Source organism: Sciurus carolinensis, chromosome 1 (assembly GCF_902686445.1).
Source record: "Sciurus carolinensis chromosome 1, mSciCar1.2, whole genome shotgun sequence".
Classification (NCBI taxonomy): Eukaryota; Metazoa; Chordata; class Mammalia; order Rodentia; family Sciuridae; genus Sciurus; species Sciurus carolinensis.
In genome coordinates this window covers 97,934,488-97,947,167 of record NC_062213.1, presented here as the reverse complement: position 1 = coordinate 97,947,167, position 12,680 = coordinate 97,934,488, and the positions used below count along the sequence as shown (strand labels likewise).

The window sequence follows — 12,680 nt, the reverse complement described above, 5'->3', positions numbered from 1 at the left end:
ATAGTTTTGTTTATTCTGGAACTTCTTAGAAGTGGAATTAAATCAATCATACCCTTTTGTTTCTGTGTTTTTGCAAATCATTCATGTTTTTAGTGCTATAATATACTCCATTGCATGAATATGCCACCATTTACTTTTTACCTTTTGATAGAAGTTTAATAGAAATTCAGTTTTGGAATATTATGAATAAAATTGCAATGAACAGTTCAACTACATTTGTCTGTGTGAACATGTTTTCAGTTCTCTTGGGTAAACACCTAGAATCACTGGGTCATGTAGCAGCAATGTATTGTAAGAAATAGCTAGATTGTTTTTGTGTTGTGTTCTCATCAGCAGTGTACAAGAATTCCATTTACTCCACATCCTTGGCAAAACTTGGTATTGTTACTCTTTTAATTTTAGTCATTCTTGAGGTATGTAGCCATTGTATTTTATCTACAAATTTGAAGAATATTTCTTACTGCTTGGAGTTATAAGGATTTATTGTCTATTTTAATGGACTGCTTCTGAGGGACTAATTACCATTTAATTATTTTTTTGCATGTCACAAGGAATCAAAATAGTATTCTGTTTACTTGTAGAATGGCTCCTTGTTCCCATACAATATAGTCATTGGCTTTGTTATATTTCCATCCCTACCTAGTTTTCATTATATTTGACTTCCTTCACACGCTGTATAAAATTCCTATTTTGAGTTTATTCTTTTGCTTCTGGGAGTATTTATATTAGCTTTCCAATTTCCTGGACTGGCTAACTTTGGTTGAATAGAAGTCTTATTTGAAGTCACTCCCATTAGCTAGCTAAAAGCCTCTCCTTTGTAACCAAATGTTGGTCTTATGTAAAAATGAGAATTTTGTTAGAACTATCAAGTATATCTTTGCTGAAAACAAAGTACTTTAGGTATCGTTTAGATGTTTAAGGAAAAATTCTGTTCTTATTTGTGAATTGTTGGAATTTTGGGCAGCCGCCTCCCCCACCAATATTTTATTATGAAAAATTTCAAACAGAAAAGTTGAAAGAATTGTACAGTGAGTGCCTATATACTTACCACTTCAGTTCTGTAATTAACCTTTAGCTGCTTTTGCTTAGTCATATATCTGTTGAACTTTTTTATAGTGTGTTTAGGCTATTGCCTTTCTTTGGAATAAACAGATTTATTGGACAGTGGGGTACTTTTCTGCAGCACGTGGGATTTAGTGGTTCTCTGATGAAATGGTCACATGAAAGTGGTGGACTATCTCTTGATCCTGATTATTATTATTGGTTTAGAGCTCAAGTAATTTCAAATGAATTCCAACTAGATTGTTTCAAAAACAGAAGGGAGCCAGGTGTGGTGGTGCATGCCTGTAATCCCAGCAACTCAGGAGGTTGAGGCAGGAGGATGGCAAGTTCAAAGCCAGCTTCAGCAGTTTTGTGAGGCTCTAAGCAACTTAGTTCTTCCATCAACTCCATTAGCTACAGGAATTACTAGCACATTTTGTGAGGATTAGGAAATTGAGGTTTAGTGAGATTGAATAATTTATTTAAGGTCCCACCTTTTAAATGGCATAATTGGTTTTAAAACCCAAGTGTGTCAGACTCTAAAACCTGTGCTTTGAACTAGAAGTCTGTGTTACTGTAAATTCTCCCTTATTGCAGAATTTATATTTTGCATTTATTTATATCTTCAGAATTGTACAAATTTTGGGGCCACACCTAATTTGAGCCAGGCTTAGTAGAATTCATATGGAATGGATTATTTTATATAAACATTTTTATGACTGTGAAGATCTCTTAATTCTTGAAGATGGAGGGATTTTTTTCAAATCAGACATCCTGGGGTTTTTATTGACCTCATTTCATTCTCTGAAGAATGAAGGAATGTCCCTCTTTTTATTAAGTTGTGGAATGTGTAGCATTCCTTCTATAGTTGAACCAGGTAAATATTATCAGTGTGTTTAGGATATGGCACTGCAAGTTCTTTCCTGTCCTTTTTTTTTTAAATGAGGCTTTTGGGATGTTAGCCACTTTGAAGTTTAGTCTTACGTTTTACTAATAAGGAAAACCTAAGCAAGGTCCCTTACTCCCTGGCTCCTCTTCACGTAAGTCTCACTTTCAGGGCTTATTTTTGTGAGTGAACCAAGAAGCAGTGCATTTTGATTTGAAAACTGAATGGGTAGAGGTGTGTTTTGAAAGCAGTAGTTCTTCATCTTTTTGGAGATCACAAATTCCTTTTTGAAACTGTTGAACACTATGGAAACTCTGGCCAGTAAGAAAATATATAATATGCCTGTGAATATAATTTTATATACAAATTTTATAGATTTATGATCTCAAAACTATCACCAGAATGCCCCAGATTAAAACTTCATTAAAGGAAAAAAAATTAGGGTTTGAAAAGTAAGATTTGAGCATCAGTTCTTAAACATTTTTTCACAAATGTTCATCTCATAAAATAGAATTGATTGTATTAACCAAAAATTTTGTTTTAGTATGTAAGATAATTTGTTTAATCTCTAAGATGTTAGTTTCACCTGTTTTGTTTAAAAAAAAAAACAAAACTATTAACATGGATATTTGTGAGTAAGCTAAGATATCTAGGGATAGGTAGATTCTCTAATGATTTCTAATCTTGGATTTTAAAATTTATTTCTTCTGCAATAAAAAAAAAAAATTAGATGGAAATCTTTTGCCAACCCCTAACTTTTAGTTTCTATTTCTCTTTAACTAAAATCTCTTCATACATAGTTTTTTGTTGTGGTAGTGTTGGTGGTACTGGGGATGGAACTCAGGGCCTTGTGTATGCTAGGCAAGCACTCTACCAACTGGGCTATATTCTGGCCCTCATGATATTTCTTTCCTTTTTAGATATTCTGATGTGAGTGTTCAGGCATTATTGAAGACATGGTTTATTACATTAATCCTCACAACTCTGTTAGGGACTTCTTTTCCCTGTTTTGCAGATATATAAAGCAAGACTAAGAAACATAAAATAACTCTATCAAGACCAATTCTGATATTAATAGCCAGGGCCGGAATTTCATTCACTTAGATCTAGGTTTAAAACCTATTTTCTTTCCATTTTACCATTCTGCTGTATGGTCATAGTTGATCATGTATTTTTGATCATTAGTCTGACCTGATCTGAATAAAAGTCCAAGTTTCCATCAGTAAAAAGGACTCTTTTTGTTCTTCTACAGTATTTATTTAAAAATAAAACCACTGATTTTTGTTTGTTTTTTGTTTTTGTGTAAGTCTAGGTTGTGAAATGTCAAGAGTACTGACATTACTGGCTAGATTGTTAAACCCAAAATAAGGAAGGAGGCAAGCTGAGTGATCTCTTGCCTGTTCTGTTTATATAAATGGATGTTTCGGATACCGGATACCAGACTCTGACAGAAACAATTCCAGTGACTGAAAATTGTGTGGAAGGCTCGTTACTAAACTTAGTGTCATCTTCAGGAAGGAAAAACCCTAATGGTTTGGAACAGAACCAAAAGAGAATTTAACTCTAAAAGGGTAGATAAGTTTTAAATATTAAATTGATTAGAGGCCAGGTGTGTATTTCCTATCTCTGTTGGGATAGCCATGGTAGGGAACCTCCAGGCCAGCTGCCCAGTGTTATTGCTGAGATGGGTAGGCTGGGTCAGCATTCTAGGGAGGTAGATTAGTTTGTTGAGTGAGTTTCATGAGACTCAGCATCTTTCTTTTTTTTTTTTTGGGTGCTGGTCAGCATCTTTCTTGACAAAATTCTTTTCTTACAAACCTTGTACTTTTCCTTATTTCAGCCCTTTTGTACACAGTGAAATAGGAAGGAGAATGGGTAGGTTGATTTACTATATAACATTATGTGTTTGTTTGTTTGGACAGATTACACAGTGCTTTAAGTGGGATAGCACAGAGTAGGAAAAAAGTAAGTCCTGAGTAATTAATTGAAGTGATTGGGAGAACAAAGGAAGTTGGGTCAGATAATGAAAATTTAGAGAGAAAATTTCCTTGCCTTTTTAAAAGCCAGGTGTTAGAAGAAACAAGCATGTATGTACGTTAGTACTGTTTAACTCCCAAGGTAATAAAATGGGTATAAAGGAAAATTAAGTTGACTAATTTGATGAGGAGAAATTGGATATAAAATGAAAAGGAAGTATTTCAAGTCATACTTTTTTTGAGTCTCTATTTACAAATTAAGGGAATATATTTTATGAAGTTTCTTTTAACAAAATTCCCCCAAGTTTTAAAAGGATGAAGAGGATAGTTCAAATAGGAAGATTGTCAAAAACCATTTTGTGTTGTATACATGCTTAGATGAGGAAGTTGTGGACTGTTTGACCTAAAAACTTTGCTTTCTTCTTGGCTTCCCCATCTTTCCCGTGTACTTTCCTGAAGCTGTGTGTGGGTTCTAATACAGAGGAAAGATAGGTCCTCTCCCTGGTTTCCATTTTTCCCACTGCTGTAAGTTCACAAACAGCTTTTCACTTTAGAATCTGTGAAGATATAAATATCTTTTCTAGAACCAAATGAATCTTTTGATTTTATGGTTCATACTGTGTAACACTGGAGTTGGGGCAGGAGGGTGGAAATACGAAGTGTTTGGACCTTTCTGGTTCATGGGATTGTCTTTTTCCCTTTTTCCCCTTAGGAACGGCGTGAATGTTGAGGGGGCGACACACAAGCAGGTGGTGGACCTGATCCGAGCAGGCGAGAAGGAATTGATCTTGACAGTGTTATCTGTACCTCCTCATGAGGCGGATAATCTAGATCCCAGTGACGACTCGTTGGGACAATCATTTTATGATTACACAGAAAAGCAAGCAGTGCCCATATCGGTCCCCACATACAAACATGTGGAGCAGAATGGTGAGAAATTTGTGGTGAGTGTCAGCCCAATATGATTCTCAAATAACTAGCTTTCATTTCCCGCAGTCTTATTATGAATACATTAGAATAGTAGACTAAAAGACTGCAACTTAGGTCAGTTTGTCTACTACAAAGATGGGTTCACACATAAATAAGAAACACAATCCTGATTTATCTCAGGGAGTGAACTACAGTAATGAAGAAGAATCCTACTTCCACTTAAGTACAATTCCATTTTATTTTGTTTCAAATTTGCTTTCTGCTCTAGTAAACAAGTGTGAGCTTGTTTTGCCTGTTTGTTCTTTTATTGGCTGCCATATTTCTTTGCTAATAATAGTCTCTCAGTTATTGTTGAAACTGTGGAACCATAGAGCAAGATTAATTTAAAAAGGTGCTGTCTTCCAAAATATTGGGGTAATATAGAAGTTTGTCCATTTTGGAACCCGTGCCTCCCTATACTTTCTCCATATCTTGTTCTTTTGCATTTCTTTGGAGATGTCTTTGTGTATGATTAACTCTGGTCTTTCCCAAGGTCCTAGCACTCTAAATGCAATTTCCATGAACTGTTTTATATTTCCAAATTGCTGCTTTGGAAATATGCAGGAAAGCCCATTTTGAATTCCTGGTAATGTGTGCTAGCCCCTTTCCTGAATGCTGCTGTTTGTTCTTCGAAACCTAGTTGCCACTGATACCCCAGTCTACATATTTTTCTGTTGTTTGCCATACACTTTATTTGCCTTTGATTCTATTGGGAATGTTGATATAATGAAAAGTGTTCATTATTCTTGTAATCTTTGTAGAAAATGTCATGAGTTAGATATTGGCAAACAGACTGCAGGTGTTTAAGCCTGACCTGCTGATTAAAGTAGAGTTCTCTGAAACTAAAATCTGTTCCCTAAACATTTATAGTAATTTTTTTTTTTTTTAATGTGGGAAGATGAGAAAAGCAAGGAAACTAGAAAAGTTGCAGAGGAATCAAATATTGTTTGCTTCTGTAAGTTAGCTGAGATGATAGCATGTAGATTTTATATCAGCATGGTCTCCGTTCTTAGAACTGTCCACAAAGTTTAGAGTTTTATGCTTCAGAAGTGCTAACTTTGAATGATAAGGCAGGTAAGAAGTTGAAATTAGGGTCAGGTTCTAAAAGTAGAGCAGATTGGTTGCTAAGACCTTTTGGGAATTCCCTAAGACCTTGAGAACTTCTGTGGACTTGGGAAAAGGATTGAAATCATTAATTATTCTTTTTAAGAAAATCAACCTTATTGAACACATTTTACCTACATTATTCAACCAGTTAAATGTCCAGTTTTACAAGTTTTTACAAATGTCCATAGTCTTATAACCTCCAGCACACCACAATAAAGAAAAGACGTAGAACATTTTCAGCATCTCCCACAAATTCCCCTGTGCCCCTTTCAGACTTCTCTCCCTATTACAGCCCTTGTCTACCATTGATTTGCTTTCTGTCACTGTATTTTATATATTGTTTTTTTAATATCAAATAAAATGGGAATTATACAAAATGTATTCTTTTGTATCTGGCTTTTTCAGTTAGTCTAGTCCTTTTCATATTGACACAAGTTTGATACACTCTTGCATATTGCATAGTTTTGGGCAGCATTCTTTTTTTTCCCTCTCTCTTTGGGGATTCTAGGGATTGAACCCAAGGTCTCATGAATGCTGGATAGTTATATTCCCACCCCTGTTCTTTTTTCATTCATTGAATGAATTTACTAAGATTTGTTTATTCATTGGTTATTGATATACAGTTGAGTTTTCAGCTCTTGTGACTGAGCTGCTGTGAAATAACGTTAATGTACAGGTCTTTATATAGATATATGTTTTCCTTTCTCTTCAGTGTATACCTAGAAGTGGAATTGCAGGTTCTTATGGTAAGCGTTTAGTTTTAAACTTACAGGAAACTAAACTGCCAAACTCTTTTCCAACATGGATGTACTACTGTTTTCATTCTCATTTGCTGTAGAGAGTTCCAGTTGATCCACAACTTCTTGAATTCTTGGTATTTTCAGTCTTTAAAAAAATTCATTCATTCATTCATTCATTCATATATATGTGGTGCTGAGGATCTAACCCAGTGCCTTCTACCACTGAACCACAGCCCCTTTTCAGTCTTTTTTGTTTTTGTATACCTGAGCACATGCTGTACCACTGAGCTACACCCCCAGCCCTCAGTCTTTTAATTCAAGCCATTCTCATGGGTATAATGGTAACTGACTTTGGTTTTAGTTTACAGTTACCTAATGACTCATGATGATGAGCTTATTTTCCTATGCTTAATGGCCATTCATCTGTGTTCACTGGTGAAGTATGTGTTCCAGCCTTCTGCCCACTTAAAAAATTGAATTTATTATTTTGTTGTAAGGATTCTTTATATATTCTGGATATAAGTCCTTTATCACATGTTTTATAAATATTTCTCCTAGTCTATGGCTTGACTTGGATTTTCTTTCTTTCTTTTTTTTTTTTTAATCCAAGTATGCTCTACCACTGAGCTATATTCCCAGCTTTATTTTTTAAACATATTTTTTTAGTTGTGGACATGATTAGATGGACATTTTTAGATGGACATGATGTCTTTATTTTATTTATTATTTTTATGTGGTACTGAGGATTGAACTCAGTGCCTCACAGTGTGCTATGCTACTGCTGAGCCACAACCTTAGCGCCCCCCCCCAGCCTTATTTTTTATTTTTAATTTTGATACAGGGCCTCACTAAATTGCCAAGGCTGGTATCAAACTTGTAATCCTTCTGCCTCAGCCTCTCTAGTAACTGGGATTACAGGCCTCTGTCCCTGTGCCTGACTCTTTTCTTTTTTCTTTTGGAATTATGGATTGAGCCCAGGGGTGCTTAACCATCCATCCCCAGCCCTTTTTGTTTTTTGGTTTGAGACAGGGTCTGGCTAAGTTGCTGAGGCTGGCTTTGAATTTGCAATCCTTCTGCCTCAGCCTCCCAGGTTGCTGGGATTATAGGCATGTGCCATTGCACCTGGCAAGGACACCTGTTTTTTATGTGTTCCTGTAGAAGTTTTATAGTTTAGTTCTCTTTGTAATAACTTTATTGAGGTATGATTTAAATGCTACATATTCATTCTTATAAATTATACAATTTAGTAGTACTTGGTGTGTTTATAGAATTATGTGCCCATCATCACAATCAATTTTAGAATAGTGTCATCACCTCAAAAAGAAACTCAACACTGTAGCCGTTATTCCCCACACCTTCTATCTCCTCCAATCCTAGGCAACCACTAACCTACTTTGTGTCCTGTAAGTTGGCCTCTACTAGGTATTTTATTTTTATTTATTTATTTGTTTGTTTATTTATTGATTACTGGGATTGAACTCAGGGGCACTTGACCACTGAGCCACATCCCCAGCCCTATTTTAGAGACAAGGTCTTACTGAGTTGCTTAGTGCCTCACTTTTGCTGAGGCTGGCTTTGAACTCGTGATCCTCCTGTCTCAGCCTCCTGAGCTACTGGGATTATAGGTGTGTACTACCGTGCCCGGCCATATTAGACATTTTGTATCAATGGAACTATATGATTTTTTGTGACTGGCTTTTTCATTTAGCATATTTTCAAAGTTTCTCCATTTTGTAGCTTGTATCAGTATTTCATTTTTATTGCCAAATGTACAACTTTTAATTCATCCAAATGATGGACATTTGAGTTGTTTCCACTTTGAGGAAACATGAATAATGTTCTTAATGATTTTTTTTTTTTTTTTTTTTTTTTTGGTACTGGGGATTGAACCTGGGACATTTTACCACTGACCTGTGTCCCCAGTCCTTTTTATTTTTTCTTTGAAACAGGGTCTTGCTAAGTGGTTGAGGGCTTCACCAAATTACTGAGGTTGGCCTTGAACTTGTGATCATTCTGCCTCAGCCTCCTGAGTTGCTGGGATTGCAGGTGTGTGTCACTGTACCTGGTTTCTTATGAGCATTTATGTATAAATTTAGAAAAAAAATTTTTTTAAATTTGGTACTGGGGATTGAACCCAGGGTCCCGTTACCATCGAACTGCATCCTCAGCCCTTTTTATTTTTTATTTTGAGGCAGAACCTCCTTAAGTTATTGAGCCTGGCCTTGAACTTGGGGTTCTCCTGCCTCAGCTCTTTTTAATTCTTTTATTTTGACACAGGGTCTTGCTAAGTTATCCAGGCTGGTCTAGAACTAGCACTTCTCTTGCCGCAGACCCATGGATCACAGGCAGGTGTTGCCATGCCTAGCTCAGTGTGCCATTTTATTATTTTTAATTTAAAAAATTTTTTTAGTTGATGGATGTATTTATTTATTTATTTACATGTGGTACTGAGGATTGAACCCAGGGCTTCACACATGCCAGGCAAGCACTGTACCACTGAGCCACAACCCCAGCCCATCAGTGTGCTATTTATGAAGGAATGATTTAAAAAAAGGAATAATTAATTGTTCTTTAAAAGCTTGGTGAGTTTTAGTGAATACCTTATGCATTTATTGAGATGATCATATGTTTTTTATTCTTCATTATATTGATACTTTTGATTTGTACATGTTGAACTATCCTTGCCTCCCTGGGATAAATTCTACTTGATGATGATTTGATCTTTTGTATATGCTGTTAAACTTTCATTAGCTGTATTTTATTGAGAGTTTTTGCATCTTTCTTCAGGAATATTGGTCTGTAGTTTTCTTTTCTGTTGTACTTTGTCTAGTTTTGGTGTCAGGGTAATGCTGACTTTTATAGAGTTTAATGCTTTTAATACTTTGGAATAGTTTGAGAATAATTGGTATTAATTGTTCTTTAAAAGTTTGGTGAAATTTGGCAGTGAAACCATCCATCTAATCCTGGGCTTTTCTTTTGTCAGTTGACTTTTTATTACTGATTCAATCTTATTACTTGTTATTTGTCTATTTTTCTATGTCCTCATGGTTCAAATTTGGTAAGTTATATGTGTTCAGAAATTTATCCACTTCTTGACTTTTATTTTTTTAAATATTTTTAGTTGTAGATGGACACAATACCTTTATTTTATTTATTTATTATTTTTATGTGGTGCTGAGGATTGAACTCAGTGAGTGCCTCATGCATGCAAAGCGAGTGCTCCACCACTGAGCTACAACTGCAGCCCCTTCTTGACTTTTCTAGTTGGTTGTATATAGTTATTCATAATTGTTTCTAATCATTCTTGTATTTCTGTGTTATCAGCTATAATGTCTCCTTTTTCATTTCTGATTTAATTTACTTGTATCTTCTCTCTTCCCAGATAGTCTAATTGAAAGTTTGTCAGTTTTGTTTATCTTTTCAAAAGCCATCTCTTTTTTTTTTTGCTTTTTTTTTTTTTTTTTTTATATAGGCACTTATTACTATTAACTTCTCTCTGGGTACTGTTTTGCTGTATCTCATAGATTTTGCTATACTGTATTTTAATTTTCATTTGTTTCAAGAAATGTTTAAATTTCCCCTTTTGACTTATTCATTGACTCACTGGTTGCTCAAGAGAATTTTGTGTAATTTTTTATTTATTTGTATAATTTCTAAAATAGTTCTTGTGGATTTCTGGTCTTATCCCATTGTGGTCGGAGAAGATAAATACTATGAAAGCAGTTCCTTTTAATTTGTTTAGGCTTTGTGGTCTGACTTGTGGTCTGTCCTGGAGAATTCCATGTGCCAATGAGAAGAATGTAGATATATTCTACAGCTCTTGAATGAAATGTTCTATGAATGTCTTTTAGGCCCATTTGGTATATAGTATAGTTTGATGCTTTCTTTTTTTTTTTTTTTTTGATCTGGATAATCAGTACATTGAAGGAGGGATGTTGAAGGATGTTGAATTCTCCAACTATTGTATTACAATGTTTGCTTTATATAATTAAGTGCTCCTAATTAGGTGTTGGGTACATATATATTTACAATGGTTATTTTTTCTTGCTGTATTGGTCCTTTATCATTATATAATGACCATCTTTGTAACATTTTACATTTTTGGACTTAAGTTCCCTTTTGTGTTAAGTACAACTTTTGTGTTAAGTACAGCTACAACTTCTGTGTTAAGTACAGCTATCACTCCTGCATACTTTTAGTTTCTGTTTGCTTGGTGTATCTTTTTCCATTTGTTCACTTTCAGTCTGTATTTTGTCTTTACTGGCCAAGTGAATTTCTTATAGGCAGTATATTTTTGGATCTTGTTTTTTAAAATCCATTCAGTCTATATCTTTTAATTAGGATACAATCTATGCACTTTGAAAGTTATTTGCGATAAGTAAAGAGAAATTCTTGCCATTTTATTGATTTTTTTCTAATTGTTTTGTATATCGTTTGTTCCTTTCTTCTCCTTGTTCATTTTTGCGATTTGATAGTTTTCTGTATTGATAAGGTTTGGTTCTTTTTCTCTTCATGCAACTGTTCTAACATTTTCATGATGGTAGTTTTCTTTCTTTTTTTTTTCTTAATACCTTTATTTTATTTACTTATTTTTATGTGGTGCTAAGGATCAAACCCAGGGCCTCACACGTGCTAGGCAAGCATTCTAGCAACTGAGCCACAACCCCAGTCCATGATGGTAGTTTTCTTTTTTTCTTCCTTTTTTGGTACCAGGGATTGAACCCAGGGGTGCTTAACCACTGAGCCACATCCCCAACCCTTTTTTATCTTTTATTTACAGACAGGGTCTCACTGAGTTGCTTAGGGCCTCACTAAGTTGTTGAGTCTGACTTTGAACTCATGATCCTCCTGTCTCCTGAGCTGCTGGGATTACAGGCATGTGCCTCTGCACCTGGCCTTAATGGTAGTTTTTATCCTTTTGCTTCTAGTGTAGGATTCCCTGAAGCATTTCTTGGAGGTCCAGTCTGGTAGTGATGAATTCCCTGTTTTTTGCTGTTTTTAGAAAGCTTTATTTCTTCATTTCTGAAGGATAGCTTTGCTGGGTAGGTATTTTTTTTATTATTATTATTTTAGTTGTCAATGAACCTTTATTTTATTCATTTATTTGTATGTGGTGCTGAGAATTGAACCCAGTGTCTCACACATGCGAGGCAAGTGCTCTACCACTGAGCCACAATCTCAGCCCTGGGTAGTATTCTTTTTTTTTTTTTTTTTTTCACTTAAAAATCTCCTTTATTTTATTTCATTTTGATTAACATGTGTTAATTGGCCATATTTTTTTTATTGCAAACAAATGGGATACATGTTGTTTCTCTGTTTGTACATGGAGTAAAGGCATACCATTTGTGTAATCATAAATTTACATAGGGCAATGTTGTTTGACTTATTGTGTTATTTTTTCCCTTCTCCCCCTGGGTAGGTATTCTTGATTGTCAGTTTTTTCTTGGAGAACTGACTGTATTATCCCATTCTCTCCTAGCCTGGAAGGTTTCTGCTGAGAAGTCTGCTATTGGTGTAATAGGAATTCTCTTAACTTCTCACTTGTATTTTTAGAATCCTCTCTTTGTCTTGTACTTATGACAGTTTGACTATGATATGCCTCAGAGAAATTCTTTTTTGGCCAAATGTATTAAATTCAGACCTGGATGTCTGTATGTTTCTCCAAATTTGTAAAGTTTTCAGCAGTTGCTTTATTGAATAGGTTTTCTGTTTCTTCTTCCTTTTCTTCTCTTTCTTGAGTTCTATAATGTGAATGTTTGCTTGCTAAAGGATGTCCCATAATTCTCAGTCTTTCTTTATTCTGTTTATTTATTTGTTGGTCTGACTGGGTTATTTCAAAAGACCTGTCTTCAATCTTCAATCTTGGAAATTCTTTCTGCTTGCTCTACTCCCTGTTGAGGTTGTTAACTGTATGTCTTATTTTAAAATTGAGTTCTTTTTTTTTTTTTTTTTTTTTTTTTT

The 12,680-nt window shown here is 34.9% G+C and overlaps 1 protein-coding gene across 1 annotated transcript in view; it reads left to right on the top strand.

The window, feature by feature from the left end:
• The window catches only part of Snx27 (sorting nexin 27), a 79,281-nt gene that overhangs the window by 15,724 nt on the left and 50,877 nt on the right, over nt 1-12,680 (top strand). The window contains exon 2 of the mRNA XM_047565912.1: nt 4,616-4,847. Within this exon, the coding sequence (XP_047421868.1) occupies nt 4,616-4,847 (232 nt within the window). The remainder of the gene's footprint in view (nt 1-4,615; nt 4,848-12,680) is intronic.